The sequence below is a fragment of the Diospyros lotus genome, chromosome 3, assembly GCF_014633365.1.
Source record: "Diospyros lotus cultivar Yz01 chromosome 3, ASM1463336v1, whole genome shotgun sequence".
NCBI classification, from domain to species: Eukaryota; Viridiplantae; Streptophyta; class Magnoliopsida; order Ericales; family Ebenaceae; genus Diospyros; species Diospyros lotus.
This window is the reverse complement of record NC_068340.1, coordinates 40,918,898-40,944,690: the sequence shown is the minus strand read 5'-3', so window position 1 is coordinate 40,944,690 and position 25,793 is coordinate 40,918,898. Positions and strand designations below refer to the sequence as shown.

The window sequence follows — 25,793 nt, the reverse complement described above, 5'->3', positions numbered from 1 at the left end:
TACAGATAAAATAGGTAGATCATAATAAATTCAAATTTATACTAATAGATCGTGCGTTTGATTTCTTATCTTATGTAATAAGATAAAATCTTCACCCGTGAGTTATCTTTTTTGTCAAAATTGAGGAATGAGCGACTAGAAATCGCGCAATGACGATAATCTCAAGTTGATTGTCAAAAATTTATTTTAATTTAATTTTAGAGTTTTAATTTTTATTTTTGTTTCTTATTTTTATATATTAAAAATATTATAATAATTTAAGATATCAAAAAAGGTAATTTTAATTATTTAAATACCATCTATCATTTTATTAATATATAGATAATTTTTTGTTTAATTTTTGATTTGTAATTTAAATATTTGACCATGAGTTTTATTTTAATTTGTGTTAATATTATTCTATAATTTTTAATTATAGAGTGATTAATATTACTTAATACACTTTAAATCTATTAATCTTTATAGAACAAATTTTATATCATAATTTTAATCAATATATATTTATTTTATTTTATAAAAGCACAATTCAATTCGGCTAGGGTGAGCAAAATTTCAATTTAATCGAAACAATTAAACTGAATCGATTGAAATTGTAATGACCCGTCAAGGGGTCTAGACATTTTTGGGTATTTTATTTTGGGTTCAAAATTTTTTTTGCTTTAATTAATTGAGAGATAAAAATATTTTTCTTTGCTTATGGAATGAAGAGTAAGTGGAAATGAAAATTTGATAGCCTATCTAAATGGAATCCAGAATTTGTGGGGAAAGTCCAAGTGATTTAGGCCATTGAGATGTGTTTAGAATTTTTAAATTATATTAAGAATGAGCTTAGATGTGGAGAATTATTTAGATCATTGAATTGGGTCATGGAATGGCCCACGGCATGGGTTTAGCCCAATTGAGAAATGAAATTTGAAATTTTTAAAAGAAAATCATAAGAAAAATTAAATTGGCCAACAAATGTCAACAATGCCTTTAGTCTTCCTTTTGACCATTGTAAAGGTGAAGGATAATTAGGTCATTTTGATCAAATTGCAGCTGCAGACTATACATCTTTCCTTCTTCATGCTCAATCTACAACTGCACCTTCATGTACCTTTGCTACGTTTGATCCTCTCATTCTTCAACTTTCTTTCATATATTTTTCCTTTCTTCAGACTTCGCGTCGTGATGTCTTCGTCTTGGCTAATAGGAGTTCAAAAGGAGAGGGGATTCTTCTACATCCCTAAGTCATCAGGCAAGTTCTTCTTGCACTCCCACTTTATTTTCAATGCGAGCTCTCTTATACATTCTATTTTTCAATGCGAGCTCTCTTATTTATTTATTGTCTCGTGCGAGATCCCCTATTAGTCTCTTCATTTAGTCACTTTGAGGGATTATATATGAATATATATATATATGCTTGTTGCTGCGTATGGTTTTCTTTCTGTTGGTGTTCATTGAGTTTTCATATCTAGGTACCTATTGGGGTCTCCTTGTGGTTTCAAAATGGGGTTTTGTTTCCGCCCCAAGTTTGCTTCAGGAAATGACAACTTATTTGTCTAAATATAGATACGAGGCTCTGTTCACTTCTGTATCTCCTGGACCTTATTCGTGTATACATGGCCAAATACACCTCGCAGAAGCTTAAATGACGCATTCGAGTAGGCATGAACCTTCCAAATGCCAGACACAAAATATTCACAAACATATATATATAAGTCCGCTTCTAATAGCCCCTCATATATATATATATATATTTGGAACAAACAGCTTAGTGTAGATACCTTTTGATTTAAATAGTATCTTTCAAAATTATTCATGTGTTATAATTTACATCAATCATTTCTAAGTCATAAGTTACATATTGAATGTGATAAATGTTGAAGTAAGATATGTTGAATCTATTTGATGATGGCAAATACATGTTATGGATAAATGGTGTTGAAAATATGAATATTGAAGAAATAAAAATTTAAATGCATCTGGTTGGCAAATGCATACATATACATGTTATGTATATATATTTTGTGCACCTATTATTTTGCGTAGATGGAGAAAGGGTACCCTAGAGTACATGGCGCGGAACGAGATAGTCATAACTCGACATGTTGACTTTATATTTATTTGTGATGTTTTATTGAAATTATACACTTTTGCATGAATTGATTGATGGCTTGAGAGACAAGAAAATTGATATTGATAATGAAATGATGCACTTTTGCATGCATTGATTGATGACTTGAGAGCCGGAGAAATTGATATTGATAATGAAATTATGCACTCTTACATGTATTGATTGATGGCTTGCGAGCCTATGAGAATATATAATGACATTGAAATTTTATGCATATTTGCATAGTGATACATGGTGACATGATACATTAAGTTGAACTGATAAATTTATGAATTATGAATCTTGTATGTAATTGTGGAGTTCTTGATTACTTTTTTTGGAGTCATCATATTCTTGGATCCTATATATTATTCATTATTTCTTGAACTTGCTAAGTCTTGTGGCTCACTTGATCTTCTTTACCATTCTAACTAAAGGAAAAACTATTATTGGGGGCGACTTGTAATATCCCGAAATTTCGGTAATGATATTAATTATTAAATTTTGATTAATTATTAAATTTCGACATTTGAGGATTTAAGGTAATCAAAGAGTGGTAAAAATAATACTGCTAATAATAAAAAATGTGTAAATTATGTTAACTTAATTTGAATTAATTAATTAATACATATTGATAATAATAATGAGTTAAGAAATTAACTTAAATTAACTAATTGATAAGTTAATTTGTGGCTATGGTGCGCGTGAATGGCTTGGAGGCCAAGATTGCCACAGTGATCTTCTCCAAAAAAATCTAAACTCAGAGAGAATGAGAGTCGCGAGAGAGCAGGGGGGGAGTCGAGTGAGGGAGGGAGATGGAGAGATCGGGTGAGGGAGAGAGCTCAGCCGCGAGAGAGAGAGAGAGAGAGAGAGAGAGAGAGAGAGAGAAGGCCAATCGGCCATGGCAGCCGCTGCCATGGCCGACGAAGAGCAGCTGCGACTTGAAGAAGCCGCGGCCATGGTTGATGCTGGAGCAAGGCAAGGTTGCGGCGAACGGCCATGGGCGACGCGAAGAAGCAGCGGCGGCGACGGCCCAAAGCATTGGTGGTGCGATGATCAGCGGCGGCTGTGGCCGTTGGTTCGGGCGAGGAAGAAGGTGCAGGGGAGACAGCGCGGGGAAGAAGAAGAAGGAGAGGAAGAAAGGAAGAAGAAGAAGAAGAAGAGAAAGGAAGAAGAGAAGCAGCGCGCAGGAGCAGGGGCGCGAGAAGGAGAAGAAGAAGAAGAAAATGAGAAGAAAAGAAAAATAGGAAAAATAATAGGATTTTTGGAATTTTTGCCATGGGAAGTAATCAGGTACGTGGGTAAAAATTAGTCGAAGCATGTCATGTTTAAATTATAAATTTTATATAAATTTTATGCGATTAAAATTAATTAATTTGAGTCCCGATTGTGTTATTTGTTAGGAAATGATTTAATTTGCCTCGGGAGCTCGAGTGAGGTCAGAATCAGCTGATTTCAGGCAAGTTCCTAATACTTTCCTCGTATTCTTTAATTCCCGTGAGAAACCCTGTGATTTCTCGTATTTTATACGCTCTCTTCGTATGATTCGGCTCGTTTATTAATTATGAAATTTTGAGTCGTTGATTTAAATTTAATTTATTAAGCTGGCTTCGAGGATTTTATTAGCGTGATTTAATTTAAAATAAATATGAGACTCGTTGAGATTTTAATTGTGGTGTGCTTACGTGGGATTTTAGACGGCTAAATTAATTATATTGCACGGTTGATTTATTTAATTAAAGCTGCGATTTTATTTATTGCCAGCGAACGTTTTACTTCGCAGCGGGTGTGCAAGAAAAGCGAGGAACGGCCGTGTAAAGGCAAGCTCCTCACCCTCTTCTCGTGTTCTTCAATTCCCGTGAAAGACCCCTTGATTTCCTGTATTTTATCTTCTCCCTTACTCTAATTCGGCACCTCGCCTTATTTGTTGAGTTATTATTCAGTGTTTTAAGTTAAATTAAATCCGAGACATTTAGAGTTTTATTTGTTGTGTGGCTACGGGGGTTTGTACCGCCCTCACACCTTTCAGGAATGATGCTAAACCAGCTTGGGAACTAGGTTCCTAGACGGGCGAGTTTATTTATGATTTTATCAGGCTTATTTACAGTTTTTCTCGGATTTATTTATGGTTCGATTAGAGCTATCGAGCAGTAGGGCAGGGGTCGGTTGTTGGTGACGCTGGGGTAGACTATTATACGGCCCTGATGTGGACCGTCGGGTGGACATCCCTAGTCACTGGCCGTTGACTGATGCCGGGCACTACTGACTAGCTCTGCCAGTATGTAATTTACTGCATGATTAGATACCTTGTATTACTGTTCATGATTTGATATGCACATGGGTACAGGATGCATGTTGGGATATTCATTTATTGAGTATGCTTGGACACGGACATTCTAGCTTGGTTAGGTTGCATCCAGCGCGGCATATGCATGGCGTGTGGTTTACTATGTGGGCGGAGCATGGCCTGATGCCTGGATGTATGGGCGCCTTGTATCACGTTGATGCTCACTACGCCATTGCATTTCTATGTGCATTGCATGGATACTGGTAGTATTTAGTTCTCGGACGGGAGTACCGTTCCGATGGAGCCTATGGCTCGGTTGTCGGGAGTACCGACGGATACGGGTGACGGGAGTACCGACCCGGGATTGCGCGCACAAGTTTGTGGGGATATTTGTTGCCTTTCAGGGCAGCGGCAGGTTGGTATGGGACTTGGGTGCCAAGTGTCTTATGTGGGCCCCAAGGACCGGTATGTGTTTTTATTTTATTATGCTATTGAGCTGTTGTGTTGTAGCGTCTCATGGCTTGTGTGTACCTGGGGGTTTATTCTAGGGTGAGATTTCTGATTTTGTGTAGCTTTCAGCCTTTTCTTCCTTATGCTTGCTGAGTCTCTCGACTCACCTTGCTTTCCATCATTCCAGGTAATGGCGGCGTGAGCCATGGCAAGGGAGTCAGCTTTAACGGCAGAGTCGATGTGGTGTACAGGCAGTCTCGTTAATCCCTGTCCACTCTGATGTCTAAGTAGAATTTGCTCTATTATTTCGTACTGTGCCAGGTATTTTCTCAAGTCTTGTGTATGTTGGCACAGGAGTTTGTGTGTATTTATTTATCTTGTGGCCACTGTGTTAGCGGGGTACCCATAGTGCATGCATGTCTTGAGCTTTGCTTCCACTATTCTTATTTTCGTGTGTGCATGCCGGGGTGGTCTTTGTCTCGTGTTTCATTATTTTTCTCCTCCCGTAGGCGCTCTTGTTCGGGTAGTCCGGGTGGTTGGGGATATCCGGGCGGGGGTGCTTACACGAGTCCAGTAGGACTACAACCAAGGAATAGTGGTGTACGGAAACGCGTCCTAAGTTCAAATATCCTAATTAGTGATTTTGTGAAACTTATAGTTGATGAGAATTTATTATGTTTATTGGCACTTAACCCTCTCATTATTTTATATGACTATCGAGCCTAGAGTCATGAGATATTAGAAATGTAATCGAACCTTAATTTAGTTTCCACTGTTAGTAATGAAATGAGTTGTTAATTTTATTATGATTTGTTTTATATCATTACTATAATGACCTTCTTTCAAATATCCTATATTACGCGGGAATATTCGAAAGTGGGCCTTACTCACATATTGTGTAATTGTGATTTAAAATTATATAATTTAAATGTATAATTTAAATAATATGTATTTGGCCCTCATTGATTTTAAGGATGGTGACATTGAGTCCTACGCCACCTCAAAATATAAGTAATGGTTAAATGGATATTTTTTTCTGTTTGGTTGACAGATGATTTTATTAAAAAATATCAGTGAAGTGTTAGATAAGTTATTATATTTTAATTTTAAAATTAAATAAGTTTAAGGTGAATAAGATTTTGATTAAATCAAAATAAATAAATTAAAATTTTAATTTAAACTATAGATTAGTTTAATTCAATTTTTAAGTTTGACATTTCATTTATTTCAATTCAATTCAATTTTTGTATATAAAAAAATAACTAAATCGATCGAAGTATAAAAAATGACATCGTTTTTGTATTTTATTATTTTGATTTTTTTAATTTTTTTTCTAATTTTTTAGTTTAAAAAACTATTTAGTCAGATCACTTCAATTTGTGACATAATTTGATCACTTTAATTTGTTACATAATTTGATCTATTTGATTTGATCTGATCGATTCAATAATTAAACTAATTAAATGTTCACCCTTAAATGAATCATTAATCTTTAAGAGTTTGAATCAAATTGATTATAAAAATATAAATATTATATTGATATATAAATTTAATAAATAATACTAACCCACCGAAAGTCTTTTAACTTTCCACTATCTAAGAACAAAAGGAGTTTCCACCATCGAAGAACAAAAGGAGGAATCCAAGAAGTCATGGAAAGTCAACGTATCAAAAGAGTGAGAAGGGAGCCCCTCTTTTATTCAATCCTCCTTCTCTTTCCCTTTTTTTCTTTTCTTTCTTCTCCCACTAAAAATATTTTACTATCACATAAATATTTTACATATAATTATTATAATTAAAATTTTGAAACACAAACATTAGTGATACACAAAATCTCTATATCTAGCACGAAAAAAGATGATCGAAACAGTACTATTCAACATATTAGGTGTAAACCGATTAAGACCACCACATCTTAAAATAAATTCAATCTCAATATAAAAATTATTTTTGTATTTCAATCTTACATCAGATAATAGGTATAAATTTATTTATATTCAATTATTAAACATGAGTATTGCTTAAATACCTAACCTAGTGTATGACGTATATATTATATTCCACTGAGTGTATTTGATATATAATAAAAAAATTATTTTTAACTGTAGCATCATATATGTGATTCTCTTTAGTGATTTTTCAAAAATCAAACTAAATTGATTGAATAGATGGTCAAATTGAATAAACCAAAAAATAGAAAAAAAGAAAACCAAACTAACATAAAAAATAAAAAAACACAAAAAATTGAAAATAAAATGATGTTGTTTTTGATATTTTGATCAATTTGTTTATATCATTTTTTTAATATGAAGATATGAATTAAATCTAAATAACCGAAACACTCTAATTTAGAAACTAAATCGAACTGAAAACCAGATTAAACCTAACTAAATTGCCAATTTTAACATATTCGATTCGAATATTTGATTTAACCAAAATGTGACTCACCCTTTCTATTCATTAAGAGTTTAAATTAAATTAATTATAAAATTATAAATATTACATTTATATATAAATTTAATAAATAAATCTCACAAATAAAGGTAAAATTCTAAGAAATTATGTTGTATTGGAATATACATTAAATTGATTCAAAAATACAAATTCAGTGATGTAATTGAAATAAAGTAAAATTTAAATGATTGAAAAAAATATAATATTTTATTTTCTTTGACATTATTAATATCTTAAAATATTAATGCAGGTCTAAGGGTTAAATTGATGCTCATAGAAGTTGTGATGTCGGGTGGAGACACATTTCCTTTTTATTACTAAATACACCATTGATATTTTATTTTCTTTGACATTATTAATATTTTAAAATATTTATCCTAGTCACAAAATATTTACAAGTATATCAATCCTCAAAAATAGATATAGTTGAAGTCTAAAATAAAGGCATATATCTTAGTCACAATTTTTTTTTTTTTGAAAATGATTGATGTCGATTTTTTGAATGTTTATCATCTATATATAAGTTTGACGGTTTAGATTTTCTTCAAAATTAAAGATAAAATATTCATAATGACATGAATTTTATTATTTTTATTTTTAAATTGAGTTTTAATTATTATATAATTTAATAAAAATAAATGTAATTCAATCTTAATATATCTCTTATTTGACCATTAATATTTGACTCTATCTCGAGATATTAATAAGAGATTCCTCTTAATCTAAGCATTATATTTGTAATTTATGATGAGGAAATTTGAACGTTACCAATATTTTCAAAATTAAGTTAAAAATTATAACATCCATAACTCAATTAGAATTTTTTCACAAATTAATTTTGCCTAAGCATTTGATTAAGTAACTAAATTACCTCCTAAGCATGTAAATGGACCGGGCCCAAAAAAGGCCCAATCTTTTTTTTTTTTTTTTTGTTGATAATGAGTTTTAAAGGTTTGGCTTCATAGAAGAATGTTATTAAACACATTGATGTTAAAATCATATAAATTTGATATAAAGATGTAATAAGAAATTTAATTTGACTCTTTTATTTATTATTTAGAATTTAAAATCTAAAATTCATTATTTGGTTAGAAAATTATTGAAAATATTTGAATTTCGATCCAAATCCACCTTGGTTTTGTTTAAAAATAAAAAAAAAATTGAAATGGCCATAAATCATTTCAAAGACTTGCAAAATAATATTTTCTTAATTCAAAATTATGTTAATTTAAATAAAAAACTAAACTCGATAATTGTGAAAGAATAACATTTACTCCGATAAATAGCTCATATGTTGTACCAACAGGTCGAACCGATCAAAATGCTAAAATTGAATTGATCGAACTTGTGTAAAAAATCAAAATGAACCAATCAAACAAATATGAAAATCGAACAAACTAAAAATCAAAAAAATTGAACAAATACGAGAAAATTGAATCAATTGCTAAACAGGAAAACTAAAAAAAAAAACTGAAAAATTGAAAACTTGAACAAATTAAAAAATTGAAAAAATAGACAAAACTGAAAAATTACGCAAGTAAGTTTTCCAATAATAGGCTTTTCAATTAATCAAGTAAATAATAAAATTATGCCAGCAATCATAGATATTACTTAACTAACAAAAAAAATTACTCAATTATTTTTTGAAATAGAGAGTGACTAAAAGACCATCCATTTATTACTCAACCATCTTTAAGATTGTACGCGAATAATTAAATTATTACTCAATTAATTAATAATTAATATTAATTGATTGATTCTCAAAATAGAGAATATGTTATTTTTTGAACTATTATTACTCGAGTAAAGAGTAATATTAATCGACTAGTCCTTAAAATTATGCGAGTAATTATTAAATCTTACTTAATTAACATGAAATATTAACCGAGTAATCTTAATCGACTCTTAATTTCACTTTAAAAATAATTATAAGATAAAAGAAACATCTCCCATCAATTAGTCAATCATAGATGAAGATGGACAAGTTTCACAAGAAACCAAGACTGAATTTTCTAGAGCTAGAAAATTTGGCCTTTTCAACTTTCTAGCTAAAGCAGCTCAGGCCATTGACCAGTTGATTGCCAAAAGTTTATTTTTAATTTAATTTCAGGGTTTTAATTTTTATTTTTACCTCTTATTTTTATATATTAAAAATATAATAATAATTTAAGATAACAAAAAAAAGTAATTTTAATTATTTAAATATCATCTATCATTTTGTTAATATATAGATAATTTTTTGTTTAATTTTTGATTTGTAATTTAAATATTTGACCATGAGTTTTATTTTAATATGTGTTAATATTATTTTATAATTTTTTAATTGTATAGTAATTAATATTACTTAATACACTTTAAATCTATTAATCTTTATATAACAAATTCTTATATGATAATTTTAATCAATATATATTTATTTTAGTTTATAAAAGCACAATTCAATTAAGCTAGGGGCGAGCAAAATTTTAATTTAATTAAAATAATCGAACAGAATCAATTAAATTAATTCTAGTTTAGTTCGGTTTAAGCTAAAGGTTAGTTTATTTTGATTTTCAAGTTTGACAATTTCGATTATTTTAGTTTAATTTGATTTTCGTATTAAAAAAAATTAAAATAATAAATCGATTAAAATATCAAAAATGACGTCGATATTTTTTAATTTTTAAACTTTTTTCGATCAATTCAATTTTTTTTCATAATTGTTCAATTTTTTAGGTTTTCGTTTTGTTCAATTTTTATATTTATTTGGTAGGTTTGATTTAATTTTGGAGACATGTTCGGATATTTCGGTAATCAAAACAATCAAAAACTCACCCTTAGATTCGAAAACAATTCAATCTAGATTTGCCAGCATTCACATATAAAATAAAATAAAAATATTATATAAATAATAAAATACAAAAAATATAAACTATTTGGCCGTCAACCATAATGATATCTCAACCATACCACGCGCGACTCTTAATGAGAATTATTTCGCCGGCCGAAACCCAAACGCAACATCAACCTATGGACAAATCCATGGCTGGCTACCGGCTACTGGGTAGTCTCCTAGGATTGATTATTCGTTTGGTCGGCAAAGTTTCATTTGGTCACGGCATTGTTTGTCAATTGGGTCATTTTCTTGATTTCATTAATCCCAAAATCAATTACAAAAGATTAATTATAAAAAGGGTTTTGGGTCCCCTTTAATTATGCTTGATTTGGCATGTTTCATTTGGCTCACAGAATTGTTCGTCATTTGGTCATTTTCTTTATTTTATTTTGTTTATTAATTATAACACGTGTTTTTAAGACATTTGTTAAATAATTTTATTAATTAATAATAAAAAAATATTTCTTTTTATCTCTTGAGTACTCACACACATTTGAAACCTTAGAATATTACAAAGTCATGAATTTGATTTTACTTTCATATAAAACTGTGCATTAATTATATTTATCTGAAAATTCAAAACTTGAGATTTAGTCCGCAACTATTTTTCTGCTTATTTAGATCGAGGGGCAAGCGTACCATGGGTTTATAGTGAGCCCGCCAACTTACATTGCAATCAAAACCTATTTTTTACAAGTAAATTTCATATTTAAAAAAAGTTGATATCATAAGTCATTATTGTTAATTGGGTCTAAGACACGAAAAATTTAATATATTAGACCCAACAAACTTAACTCTACAAGGGAATTAGGATTAAGTCTAATCTTATTTAGACATATGGATTCCATAACTCATTATTGTTAATTGGGACTAAGATTTGAATAAACTAAAATTGTGTTCTCTATGTTGTTTTCAGACTATTTTTAGTTTTTAATTTTTTAAAATAATAAAAATACATTTATTTTGTCATTTTCAAAAACAAGAAATTTTTTTAAAAAGATAACCCAAAACAAAAAAATTTATTTTGGTTGTTTTCAGCCAATACAATCTCTAAATCCAAAATATGGAAAACACACTCCATTTTTCATGTTTTGGCTCTAAAAAAGAAAAGAAAAAAAATAAAAAAATAGTTCTTAAATTATAAAAATAAAATTACAGAATTATTTAAAATTTAAAAATTATAGTATATCTATATTATAATTAAAAATATAGAATAATATTTTATATAAATTATCACTTAGATATCAACAATTTATTAATCAAATTTATTATTTTATTTTAATAGTAAAATTTTATTAAAAATAGTTAATTTTTTAATTTAATAATCAAATTTATTAAATAAAATATTATAAGATAATATTTCTCAAAATTTATTTTCTAATTTTTTATTTTAAAAAATAATTTTTTTAAAATAAAAAAAGAACACGTTTTTAATTTTTTAAAAATATGTAGATTATCAAAATAAAAAAATTAAAAATAAATTTAAAAATCAAAACTAAAAATTAAAAACACAAAGAAAACATATTCATATTAGATCCAACAAACTTAACTAACGGTAGAATTAGGATTAAGTGTAATCTCATTTAGACATAGGTTTTTGTTTGTATTATAGCAATACAAATAAATAATTTTCTAAAAGACAATCAAAGAAGATGGAAATGATTTACCCAATGACCCTCTTGGAGATGTAACATCAAATGATGTAACTTTATTAATTATATTGATTGAATTCAAATGCAAATTATTATATAGTTATAACCTTACCTTACTATATATATATAATCATCATCTTCAATTGAGTGGTCGATAGAGAAGGAAAAGAGACCATGAAGATCTTAATGTTTCCATGGCTAGCCCATGGCCATGTAAACCCTTACCTAGAATTGGCCATGAAACTCGCAGACAGAAGCTTCCACATCTACTTCTGTTCAACAGCCGTCAATCTAAGCTCCATCCATGGCAGAATCGCCGGCACCTACTCCAAATCCATCCAGCCGGTGGAGCTCGCTCTCCCATCCTCGCCGGAGCTGCCGCCGCACCGCCACACCACCAACGGCCTCCCGTCCCACCTCATGTCCGCCCTCAAAACCGCCTTCGAGCAGGCCATCCCAGCCTTCTCCTCCATCCTCGAAACCCTGAACCCAGATCTCGTCATCTACGACTTCCTCCAGCCATGGGCGCCGAAAGCCGCATCGCTGCTCAACATCCCGGCGATTCTGTTCTCAACTTTCGGCGCCGCTTTACTCTCCTTCATGTTCCACACCATCGTAAAGCCCGGCGTCGAGTTCCCATTCCAGGAGATTCACCTCCATGAATACGAAAAACCCGGTTTTCATGACCTGCTCCATGCCACCTACAATGGAGTCAAAGACGTAGACCGTTTCTTGTCTGCCCTGAACCAATCCTCCGGCATCGTCTTGATCAAATCCTCCACAGAGATAGAGCAAAAATACCTGGATTACATCTCCGTCTTGGCCAAGAAGAAGATCCAAGCAGTCGGCCCACTGGTTCAAGAACCTTTAATCTCGTCCTCACAAGGAGATTCAGATGCAGAGATCATGGAATGGCTTGGGAAAAAGCCCGAGCTCTCGACCGTGTTCGTTTCCTTCGGGAGCGAGTATTTCTTGTCGAGAGAAGAAATCGAAGAGATAGCCAACGGGCTGGAGCTAAGCTCAGTGAACTTCATATGGGTGGTGAGGTTCCCATCCGGAGAGAAGACTAGGGTCTCGGAGGCCTTGCCAGAAGGGTTCCTGGCGAGGGTAGAGGAGAGAGGGAAGATCGTTCAGGGCTGGGCACCGCAGGCGAGGATCCTGAAGCATCCGAGCGTTGGAGGGTTTGTCAGCCACTGCGGGTGGAGCTCAGTGTTGGAGAGCATCAAGTTCGGGGTTCCGATCGTTGCCATGCCAATGCATCTGGACCAGCCGGAGAACGCGAGGTTGGTGGCGGAGATTGGGGCCGGGGTGGAGGTGAGGAGAGACCAGGCTGGGAGGCTTAGGAGAGAGGAGATCGCTAGGGTTTTGAAGGAGCTGGTGGTGGATGATCAGCGGGAGGAAGACGGAGATGTGGCCGGGACGATCAGAACTACAGTTGGGGGATTGCGAGAGAAGATCATGATGAGAGAGGAGGAAGAAATGGATGACTTGGCGGAGCTTTTGACCCACATTTTTGGGGAGGGCAAGTAGATCTTTGGGGACCGTTAAATGGGTATTTTATCTGCTTGGTTGATGGGTAATTTTATTAAAAAATATTATTCAGGATGAAATGTTAAATAAGTTATTATATTTTAATTTTTTGAATTTGAATTGTTCAATTTTAAAAATCTATTTAATCGGCTAGGTTCACTTTCTAACACAAGTTTGATTAGGTTCACTTTTTTGACACAAGTTTAATCTATTCGATTTAAATAATTTAATCAATTTATTAGCAAACCAATTAAATTAAATATTCACCCCTAAATGAATCATTATTCTTTAAGAGTTTGAATCAAAATAGTTGTAAAAATATAAATATTAAATTTATATATAAATTTAATAAATAATCCCCACATATCAAAACTCTAACTTCCCAAGTCCAAGAACAAAAGGAGGAATGCAAGAAGTGGTGGAATATGGAAAGTTATTTTTTTAAAAAAAATTAAACCGAATTGATTGAATAGATGCTTAAATTAAATAAATTTTAAAAATAAAAAAATAAAAATAATAATTTGACCTAAAAACCAAAACAAAAAAATAAAAAATTTGATAAGAAACAATGTCATTTTTTACATTTTCATCGATTTTATTATTTTAATTTTTTTCAATGCCAAAATGCAAACTAAATCAAAATAATCAAAATACTAAAATTTAGAAACTAAACTGAGCTGAGATACAGATTGAATCGATTCAAATCGTCAATTTTAACTGATTCAATTCGATTATTTTCATTTGACCAAAATATGACTCACATTTCCTATTTATTAAGAGTTTAAATCAAATTAATTATAAAACTATAAATAATACATTTATATATAAATTTAATAAATAAATCCCATAAATAAAAGTGAAATTCTAAGAAATCATACTATCTAGAAATAGAGATTAAATTAAGTGGAAAATATAAATTTAGAAATGTAATCAAAATAACAATACTTCAAGTGATCACAAAAAAAAACATAGAAGTATAATAATAAAAATATAGGTTTGTTAAAAAAAATTTAAAATAATAAAATACTAAGAAATAAAGAATTCTATCCCAAGATGTATTAAAATCATGGTTGTTTCATAGTTGAACAGTGTTGTGACGCTGATAGAAGTTGTGATGTCCGGTGGAGACGCATAACCTTTTTATTACTAAATACACCATTAATATTTTATTTTCTTTGACATTATTAATATTTTAATATAATTATCTTAGTCACGAAATAAGTTTGACCGTTTAGATTTAACTTAAAATTAAGGGTAAAATATTTATAATGACATAAATTTATTATTTTTATTTTTATATTGAGTTCTAATTATTATATAATTTAATAAAAACAAACTCAACTCAATCTCGATGTATCTCTCATCTAGCCATTGATATTTGATCATATTTCGAAATATTAATAAGAGATTTCTCTTAATCTAAACGTTACTGATATTTTCAAAATTAAGTTAAAACTTATAACATCCATAAATCAATTAGAAATTTTTCACAAATTAGTTTTGCCTAAGCATTTGATAAAATAACTAAATTACCTTGTAAATGGATCGGGCTCGACATATAACATCTCAATCAAGCGATAGAAAGAATCGGAACAACTTATCTTGATTGGTCTACACGAACTTTTCAGGGGGCTCACCCATCATTGGATTTTCCCAAATCAAGCACGCTTAATCCTAGAGTTCTTTGTCTGCATTCAGCGCAAAAGGTATCCAGCTGGTATTGTTTCCTTTCTTACACTATCCTCGATATATACTAACCTCTCTGGGTTCTCGGGGTATTACATTTTTCCCCCTTAAGCACATAACGTTCTCGTCATGCGACCTTACAATTGGTCCCAGATCTCCCTTCTTTTTGCATGACCAATGTGGGATTCGCCGAAGGTGTCTACACACACCTCCTTTGGGGATTCAGCATCCTTGCTGAGGTTTGCCCCACCATCGCGCTCAGAGGCTCAGGGGTCGGCTCTGATACCACTTGTAACATCTCGATCGAGCGATAGGAAGGATTGGAATAACTTACCTTGATGGGCCTACGCGAACTTCCCAGAAGGATCACTCATCATTGGATTTTCCCAAGTCAAACACGCTTAACCCTGGAGTTCTTTGCCTGCATTCAGCTCAAAAGATATTCAGTTGGTGTTGTTTCCTTTCTTACACTATCCTCGATATATACTAATCTCTCTGGGCTCCCGATGTATTACACAACAAATGGGCTAATTTATACTTGGTCTTGGGCTTAAAATGTGCTAATTTATACTGGGCTTAGAAAAAGCCCAATCTTTTTTTGTTGAGAAATGTATATTTTAATTTATTGAGAAAATATTTTTAATAAATTTGATTTATTGATAATTTTCAAAACATTTTAATTTTCTCTTAAATTTAGAAATTTTATACTAATATATATTTTCAAAATAGTCGAGTATATTTGTAATATCCCAAAAATAATATAAGTGTAAATTAACTATTTAATTAATTAAATTGATTAATTTGTTTAAAATTTTGTGGCTGTGCGCGTGTGCGTAGGGGTTAAGCAAGTGGCCAAGATTTGATATTTTTTGTTTCATGGAAGCTTCTAGCCACTGGGAGAAGGAACAGAGAGAGGGAGAGAGGATTCGTGAGAGAGCAGGGGGAGCCGAGAGATTGGAAGAGTGAGAGCGCTCGGCCAAGTGAGGGAGAGATCGTTTAGTGACCCATAATTAAAAATTAAATTAATTATTGATGTAGTGTGATAATATAATTTAAAGAAAATATTAAAATAATTTGTTGTGATTTAATAAAATTTACTTATGTGATTTTAAGGAAATAAGAAATTAAAATAATTAATTAATTTGTGTTAGGAATTTCTGGAATTAGAGAAAAATTAAAATAAATCAAGTTGTGGGATTTTTAGAAGTTTCGGGCATTTCTGTAATTAATTAAATGGGTGTTTGTGTATTTAATGGAAAGTTAGGGGTGCTGGCGTGAATTGCGGGAAGGCCAAAAAGTCTCTTCAAATATAACATAATGCATATATAGGTTGAAGATGCATGCGAGCGCGAGCGGTAGCGCGCGAGGCTGCCAGGCGGTGGACGCGGCTTCGAATCGCGGGGGCTGCGCGCGAGGGGGGGAATTTTGGCTGATTTAATTCAGCCATAGGCGTCAAAACGACGCCGTTTCGCCTATGGCGGTGGCCTCCAGCAGCCACCCGTGCGCTGCCACGTGGCCGCGCCTCAGCCGCTTGTTTTTGGCCGATTTAAGCCCGATTTCGGGCGTTCTTTTTGCATGCGAACAGTAAGGAAATTGCAAAAAAGAACAGCAGCGTGCGCGGGAGAAATTTGTGAGATTTTGGGGCTGAAAAATTCGGATTAAATTGCGTTTAATTCCAGATTTAATTATCCAGGTATGTAGAGCAGCTAGTAATTAATATTCTGTACGGTCAGAATTTCGTTTTGCGTCCAATTTTGTTAATTTTGGCAAATAATTGGGATATTGAAGTTTGTATAATTTTTACTGCTTTTGGATCCAACGAGCCTAAGGATATCTCTGATAAGGCAAGTTCTTCTTACCTATCTCGTCGTTTCTTTCATTGGCAATTTATTGGGCCTCCCTTCGTTTGTTTCGGCTATTAATTAATCATGAAGTTTTTAAACGGTTAGTTTAAGATTTAATTTATTAAATGGATCTCGTGGGTTTTATTCGTTGGTTGCCTACGGGGGTTTGTGCCACCCCCTGCCTGTTGGGAATGATGCCGTACTCACCCGGGGCTAGGTTCTTAGCGGTTCGGGTATTAATTAGATTTTTGGTTATTTTCTGGCTGGAGCGGTTGTGCAGTGGGGGTTAGAATCGGCGGTTCGGTGACGGAGTGACTGTCGTGCGGACTACCTTAGGCCGCCGGCGAGTCTTTCCTACCCACTGACCGTTGACCGGTGCCAGGCACTGCTGACTAGCTTAGCCGTTATGTGATTATAGCATACCTGCTTATATTTTATTCTCGTTGCATGTTTTGATGTGCACATGGGTACGGGCTGCATGTTGGATTAACATGATTTGGTTATACTTGGTCACGGGCATTTTAGCTTGACTAGGATACATCTAGCACGGGCATATGCATTGCGTGTGGCTTACTATATGGGCGGAGCATGGCCTGATGCCTGGATGTATGGGCGCCTTGTATCACGTTGATGCTCACTACGCCATTGCATTTTATGTGCATTGCATGGCTACTGATAGTATTTAGTTCTCGGACGGGAGTATCGTTCCGAGGGAGCCTATGGCTCGGTTGTCGGGAGTACCGACATAGATACGGGTGACGGGAGTACCGCCCCGGGACAGTGCGCACAGGTTTGTTGAGGATATTGTTGCCTTTCAGGGCAGCGGCAGGTTGGTATGGGACTTGGGTGCCAGGTGTCTTGTGTGGGCCCCAAGGACCGGTATGTGCTCTTATTATACTGCACTGTTGTGTTGTAGCGTCTCATGACTTGTGTGTACTTGTGGGGCTGTGTTTGGGATGGTCTCATCTTTTATTTATAGCCTTTCATTTCTTATAAACTTGCTGAGTCTTGCGACTCACCTTGCTTTCCATCATTCCAGGTAAGGGTAAAGCAAAGGCCGAGGGCGAGGATCGTTCCACTTAGCAGCCGGCTGCGTTGGTTCGGTGTACAGTTAGTCGCCCCCGTTATCTCTGATATTTTGTCGGTATTTTTGTCCCTCATTTTTTACTGTGCCGGACTATTCCCTGTATTTTCATCTGTTGGCACAGGTGTCTGTATATTTTTATATATACTCCATGACCGCTGTTTCAGCGGGGTGCTTGTGGGCATGCATGTTTACCATTTTGCTTCCGCTGTTAAATTTCTTATTTATGCATGCCAAGGTATTTTTGTCTTTTGTCTATTCCTCTTCCCTTCTGTGAGCGCACTCGTTCGGATAGACCGGGTGGTTGGGATATCTGAGCGGGGCTGCTTACAGATCGAGAGGGAGAGGAAGAGATTGAGAGAGTGAGAAAGAGAGATGGAATGAGGGAGAGGGGGGGTGGCAACCATGGAAGCTTTGAGTGAAGCTCGGCCATGGCCGCCCAGCGAAGCGACAGTAGCCGAGAGGGAGCGACACGAGCAGCGGCAGTGGCAGCAAGCGCGGTGGTGCGCGGAGGCCGGCTAGGGGCGGGCGAGGGCAGCGCTAGTCGAGGCGGCGACCAGTGGAGCTCGGCCGCGACAGGCGGCCGCTGGTGCGTTGTTGCAGGAAGAAGAAGGAAGCCGCAGCCGCGCGGAAGAAGAAGAAGAAGAAGAAAAAGAGGAAAGGAAGAAGGAAGGGAGAAGAAGAAGGAAAGAAGAAGAGAAGAAGAAGAAGAATGGTGCGCACGAACAGGAGAAGAAGAAGAAGAAGAAGAAGAAGAGAAAAGAAAAAGGAAAGAAAAAGAAAGAAAAGAAAAGAATAGAAAATGGGGCGATTTCGGGATGGTTTTGGCACGGAAAGTGACTAGGTACGTGGGTAAAAATTTGTAGAAGCATGTTATGTTTAAATTATAAATTTTACGCGATTTAAATTAAGTAATTTGAGTCTCGATTGTGTTATTTGCTAGGAAATGATTTAATTTGCATCGGGAGCTCGAGTGAGGTCGAAATCAGTTAGTTTCAGGCAAGTTCCTAATTCTTTTCTCGTATTCTTTAATTCCCGGGAGAAACCCTGTGATTTCTCGTATTTTATACCCTCCATTCGTCTGTTTCGGCTCGTTTATTAATTATGGAATTTTGAGTCGTTTGATTTAAATTTAATTTATTAAGGTAGTTTCGAGGATTTTATTAGTGTGAATTAATTTAAAATAAATGCGAGACTCGTTGGGATTTTAATTGTGGTGCGCCTACGTGGGATTTTAGGCTGTTAAATTATTTATATTACGTGGTTAGATTTAATTAATGCGACCCATGGATTTATTAATCGCTATTAAACATTTTACTTCGCAGCAGGTGCACAAGAAAAGCAAGGAACGACCGTGTAAAGGCAAACTCCTAACCCTCTCCTCGTGCTTTTCAATTCCCATGAAAGACCCCGTGATTTCTCGTATTTAGTCTTCTCCCTTACTTTGTTTTGGCACTTAGCCTTATCTGTTGAATTATTATTCATTCGTTTTAATTAAATTAAATCTGAGACTTCTAGCATTTTATTTGTTGTGAGCCTATGGGGGTTTGTACCGCCCCCACTCCTTTTGGGAATGATGCCGGACCTAGCTTGGGAACTAGGTTCCTAGACGGGCGAGTTTATTTATGATTTTATCGGGCTTATTTACAGTTTTTCTCGGATTTATTTATGGTTCGGTTAGAGCTATCGAGCAGTAGGGCAGAGGTCAGTTGTTGGTGACGCTGTGGTAGACTATTGTACGGCCCTGATGTGGACCGTCGGGTGGACACTCCTAGTCACTGGCCGTTGACCGGTGCCGGGCACTGCTAACTAGCTCTGCCGGTATGTGATTTACTGCATGGTTAGATACATTGTATTACTGTTCATGATTTGATATGCACATGGGTACGGGATGCATGTTGGGATATTCATTTATTGAGTATGCTTGGACACGGACATTCTAGATTGGTTAGGTTGCATCCAGCGCGGCATATGCATGGCGTGTGGTTTACTATGTGGGCGGAGCATGGCCTGATGCCTGGATGTATGGGCGCCTTGTATCACGTTGATGCTCATTACGCCATTGCATTTTTATGTGCATTGCATGGATACTGGTAGTATTTAGTTCTCGGACGGGAGTACCGTTTCGAGGGAGCCTTTGGCTCGATTGTCGGGAGTACCGACGGATACGGGTGACGGGAGTACCGACCCGGGATTGCGCGTGCAGGTTTGTGGAGATATTTGTTGCCTTTCAGGGCAGCGGCAGGTTGGTATGGGACTTGGGTGCCAAGTGTCTTATGTGGGCCCCAAGGACCGGTATGTGCTTTTATTTTGTTATGCTATTGAGCTATTGTATTGTAGTGTCTCATGGCTTGTGTGTACCTGGGGGTTTATTTTGGGGTGAGATTTCTGGTTTTGTGTAGCCTTCAGCCTTTTCTTCCTTATGCTTGCTGAGTCTCTCGACTCACCTTGCTTTCCATCATTCCAGGTAGTGGCGGCGTGAGCCATGGCAAGGGAGTCAGCTTTAACGATAGAGTCGGTGTGGTGTACAGGCAGTCTCGTCAATCCCTATCCACTCTGATGTCTAAGTAGAATTTACTCTATTATTTCGTACTATGCCAGGTGTTTTCTCGAGTCTTGTGTATGTCGGCACAAGAGTTTGTGTTTATTTATTTATCTTGTGACCGCTGTGTTAGCGGGGTACCCGTAGTGCATGCATGTGTTTTGCTTCGCTTCCGTTGCTCTCATCTTTGAGTATGCATGCCAGGGTATTTCTGTCTCGTGTTTCATTATTTTTCTCCTCCCGTAGGCGCTCCAGTTCGGGTAGTCCTGGTGGTTTAGGCTATCCGGGCGGGAGTGCTTACAATATTTTTGTATTAATCGAATATGTTATAAAATTTATAAGAAAAATATTTATGAAAATTGACTAAGAATAAAAAAATCTTTTTATAATCAATTGAGTATTGCTCCACATTCTTTTAAAATTAATCGAGTATATGAATTTGTCCAATTGACTATTATAAGTTCTTATTCAAGTATGTTAGATAAAGTTTTGCTATCATAAAGCTAATATTAAAATCAAATAAAGATTTTTTATCACTCAAGTGGGTTTTTTTGAATAATTAAGTATTTTTAAAACTATATAATCTGAGTACTTTTTTACGCGAGCGAAATTTTAGGTTAGTTTTAATCCAAAACTAATGGGGTTTTAAAGAAGGCGAAGAAAATTGCACTAAAAAATTTTGGCCTTTTCAACTTTCCAGCTAAAGCACTTCAGGTTTTTTGACCAGTTGATTGTCAAATTTTTATTTTTAATTTAATTTCTGGGTTTTAATTTTTATTTTTGTCTCTTATTTTTATACATTAAAAAATAATAATTCAAGATATCTAAAAGAATGTAATTTTAATTCTTTAAATACCATCTATCATTTTGTTAATATATAGATAAATTTTTGTTTAATTGTAGAGTAATTAATATTACTTAATACACTTTAAATCTTTTAATCTTTGTATAACAAATTCTTATATCATAAATTTAATCAATATATATTTATTTTATTTTATAAAAATATAGCTCAATTCGACTAGGGGTGAGCAAAATTCCAGTTTAACCAAAATAATTGAATCTAGTCGATCGAAATTGCTGGTTGAGTTCAACCTAAGGGTTAGTTCAATTTAATTTTCAAGTTTGGCAATTTCGATTATTTTGATTTAATTTTTTTTGTATTAAAAAATATATAATAACCAAACAGATCAACATGTCAAAAACGACATCGATTTTTTTTTTCTACTGGTTCTGTTTTTTTTCCATATTTGTTCTATTTTTAGGTTTTTGAATTATTCAATTTTTGTATTTATTTGATTGGTTTGATTTAGTTTTTGACATAAGTAGTGGCGGAGCAAAAAATTTTATGCAGATGAACAAAAATTAAATTCAAAACTCTAAATTTTGTTTAAAATTAAATAAAATTAAAAAATATATATATATCAATAAATTATACAATCAACGTATTTTCATATTTTAATAACGTCGCATAATAATATCATTATTAATTTTATTAAATATCTATTTTTTAATATACACAACTAAATTATCGTTCAATCATTAATCTCCAATTTGATTGCATAATCGAGTCTTAATAAACTTCATGATTATCGTTCAATCATTAATCTTCAATTTAATTACATATCTGAGTCTTTAGACAAAAAATATATTTTTTGTCATAGTTTCAAATATGTAATTGACAAATTTATAAAAAAAGTAAAAAAAAAAAATCCATTTAATTAAAACATAATTAAAGAAATGGTTAAAGAGGTTAACATATATAAAAGAAAAGTGAGTCAAATTTTTATATATTTTATTTTTAATTTTTCATCAATACTGAAAAAAGTACTGGCAATCGCCACCCATGGCCGGTGGTTTTTGGTGATCGGAGGCAACAACTCAACACTTTTATTTCCATCAACCAACATATACATAAATCATTAAAATCTAACGGCCAAATTTTGTAGATCTAAACTTAAAATTTTGACAAAATTCAATGCGTGTAAATGCACTGACAATTATTATCGGCCACCGTGACCGGTGATTTTAGACAATTAGAGGCAATTACCAGACACTCTTATCCTCATTAACAAATATATCTAAAATTAAGAATTTTTTAAAAATTTAGGGTGGACATTTAGAAAAAAAAATTTAAAAATATATTATATATAATAAATTTTTTAAAAATCCAGGGTGGACAATACTTCTCACCCTTGGCTCTACGTGGCTCCACCACTGGATATAAGTTCAATTATTTCTATTTCAACATTTTGATGAGTTCGGTAATCAAACTGAGTCAAAGTTCAACCCTAGATTCAACCACAATTTAGTCTTGGCCCGATCTCTAAATATTGACTCTTATTGGTTGTAATTAACCCAACTACGGATGGACAAATCCATGGCTGGCTGCTGGGAACTCTCCTATGATTGATTATTCGTTAGGGTGGCAAAGTTTCATTTGGTCACGGAATTGTTTGTCAACTGGGTCCTTTTCTTGATTTCATTATCCCCAAATCAGTTACAAAACATCAACCTGTTTCAGGTTTCAGTTTTAATTTTAAATTTATTTTCAATTTTATATTTTAAAATTACTGAAAACAGATTTTTTTATCTGTAACATTTTTTCTTTTTTGAAAATTTTAAACATATTTTTAATGAAGAGAGCTAAACAGACTTTTTGTTATTTTAATTTTTTTTATAAATTTTTTCTTTATTTTTAAAAATATAAAATTAAACATATTTTCACTATTTAAAAAATTAAAATTAAAAATAATTTCAAAACAATAAAGAGATCTAAAATATTAGACCCAACAAACTTAACCCAACCAGAGAATTAAGTCTAATTCTATTTACACATAGGTTTTTGTTGGTATTAAAGCAATACAAATAAATAATCTCCTAATTGGCAACCAAAGAGATGGAAATGATTTATCCAATGACCCATTTGGAGATGTAACATCAAATGATGTAACTTTATTATTTCAAAAGTAGAATATATAGTTATAACGTTACTACTATATATATCCAGTTGAGTGATTGATAGAGAAGGAAGAGAGAACATGAAGATCTTAATGCTTCCATGGCTAGCCCATGGCCATATAAATCCTTTCCTAGAATTGGCCAAGAAACTCGCAGACAGAAGCTTCCACATCTACTTCTGCTCAACAGCCGTCAATCTAAGCTCCATCAATGACAGAATCGCCGGCACCTACTCCAAATCCATCCAGCCGGTGGAGCTCGCCCTCCCATCCTCGCCGGAGCTGCCGCCGCACCGCCACACCACCAACGGCCTCCCGTCCCACCTCATGTCCGCCCTCAAAATCGCCTTCGAGCAGGCCATCCCGGCCTTCTCCTCCATCCTCGAAACCCTGAACCCAGATCTCATCATCTACGACTTCCTCCTGCCATGGGCGCCGAAAGCCGCATCGCTGCTCAACATCCCGGCGATTCTGTTCTCAACTTTCGGCGCCGCTTTACTCTCCTTCATGCTCCACACCACCGAAAAGCCCGGCGTGGAGTTCCCATTCCCGGAGATTCACCTCCATGAATACGAAAAACCCGTTTTCCATAGCCTGCTCCACTCCACCTCCAATGGAGTCAAAGACGTTGACCGTTTCTTGCCTGCCCTGAACCAATCCTCCGGCATCGTCTTGATCAAATCCTCCACAGAGATAGAGCAAAAATACCTGGATTACTCCTCTGTCTTGGCCAAGAAGAAGATCCAACCAGTTGGCCCACTGGTTCAAGAACCTTTAATCTCCTCCTCACAAGGAGATTCAGATGCAGAGATCATGGAATGGCTTGGGAAAAAGCCCGAGCTCTCGACCGTGTTCGTTTCCTTCGGGAGCGAGTATTTCTTGTCGAGAGAAGAAATCGAAGAGATAGCCAACGGGCTGGAGCTAAGCTCAGTGAACTTCATATGGGTGGTGAGGTTCCCATCAGGAGAGAAGACTAGGGTCTCGGAGGCCTTGCCGGAAGGGTTCCTGGCGAGGGTAGGGGAGAGAGGGAAGATCGTTCAGGGCTGGGCACCACAGGCGAGGATCCTGAAGCATCCGAGCGTTGGAGGGTTTGTCAGCCACTGCGGGTGGAGCTCAGTGTTGGAGAGCATCGAGTTCGGGGTTCCGATCGCGGCCATGCCAATGCATCTGGACCAGCCGCAGAACGCGAGGTTGGTGGCGGAGATTGGGGCTGGGGTGGAGGTGAGGAGAGACCAGGCTGGGAGGCTTAGGAAAGAGGAGATTGCTAGGGTTTTGACGGAGATGGTGGTGAATGATCAGCAGCAGGAAGACGGAGAAATGGCCAGGATGATCAGAAGTACAGTTCGGGGATTGAGGGAGAAGATGATGATGAGAGAGGAGGAAGAAATGGATGATTTGGTAGAGCTTTTGATCCACCTCTTTGGCCAGGGGAAGTAGATTTTTGTCTAAATAGTCTTGCTTGATTTAAGGATGCTGATATTTCGATTTTTCTATTTTTAATTCAATTCCCGCCGGTCACCTCCGATCACCCGTTTCTTCGCAGCCGCCTCCGACTGCTTCGGTCACGCATGGAGAAGAAAGAGAGTGGGGGTCGCCGTTGTTCGCCGCCACTACTCATGGAGAAGAAAGAGATAGCGGAAGGAGATTGGGTTTGGGGGTGTCCCACTCTTTTTCATTCGCAGTTTTGTACGCTTAATATTTGACTTTGACTGTTTGTCATGTCATTATCATGTCAGCACCGCGGCAAGAGTTTCGATAAATGCACGTCAACAAATCTTAAATGTGATTAAATTATAAAATATTTTGAATTTTTATGATCATTTTATAAAAAATTAAAATTTAGTGATCACGTTATAAAAATATCAAAATTTGGTGACCTTCTAAGGTGATTTATCTGATAAATTTATCTTAATTAACAAAAGCTTTATAAAGATTTAAATTAAATTAGTTATAAAAATAAAAAATATATATTTATATATAAATTTAAGAAATCATGCCGCCTTGGAATAAACACCTTTCCACGTTCAAAGAAGGGATGCTGCCTTGGAATTTCAAGGGGCCTGGTTGTCAAAGTGGTGGTCCTCTAATTCAAAAATATTATTTTATATCCCACCCTCATCATGTTACTTTTTATAAATATATAATAAATATGTTAGAGTGCATTTGAGTGCAATCATACAATTTGTATAAAAAAAATATTTTTTAAGTAATTGAATAGTGTAAAATTAAATTTTAAAAAAAATATTAATTGAAGGTGTTTTATTGGTTTAATTTTTTATCTAAAAATTATAATATTTTTTTAACTTTTGATGTTTGTTTGCTATTAAATTTTAA

At 34.4% G+C, this 25,793-nt stretch overlaps 1 protein-coding gene and 1 long non-coding RNA gene across 20 annotated transcripts in view; one reads left to right on the top strand and one right to left on the bottom strand.

Annotated features, from left to right (window-relative positions):
• Positions 1-25,793, top strand: part of LOC127797621 (beta-D-glucosyl crocetin beta-1,6-glucosyltransferase-like) — a 96,005-nt gene that overhangs the window by 9,614 nt on the left and 60,598 nt on the right. For 2 of the 19 annotated variants that reach the window (XM_052330680.1, XM_052330677.1), the window contains exons 2-3: positions 12,039-12,136; positions 23,690-25,250. The exons of 3 other annotated variants lie outside the window; for them this stretch is intronic. In XM_052330680.1, the coding sequence (XP_052186640.1) occupies positions 12,039-12,136; positions 23,690-24,896 (1,305 nt within the window). In that variant the 3' untranslated portion in view covers positions 24,897-25,250. Of the gene's footprint in view, positions 1-1,157; positions 2,898-5,019; positions 5,577-12,038; positions 13,458-23,504; positions 25,251-25,793 lie in introns of those variants that run through there. 14 more of the 19 variants (XM_052330668.1, XM_052330676.1, XM_052330679.1 and 11 more) reach the window with 13 other exon arrangements.
• Positions 11,850-23,822, bottom strand: LOC127797624 (uncharacterized). The gene is made up of 2 exons (XR_008022256.1): positions 23,690-23,822; positions 11,850-12,136 (listed from the first exon to the last, which is right to left on the bottom strand). It is a non-coding gene; the product is annotated as an uncharacterized LOC127797624 (long non-coding RNA).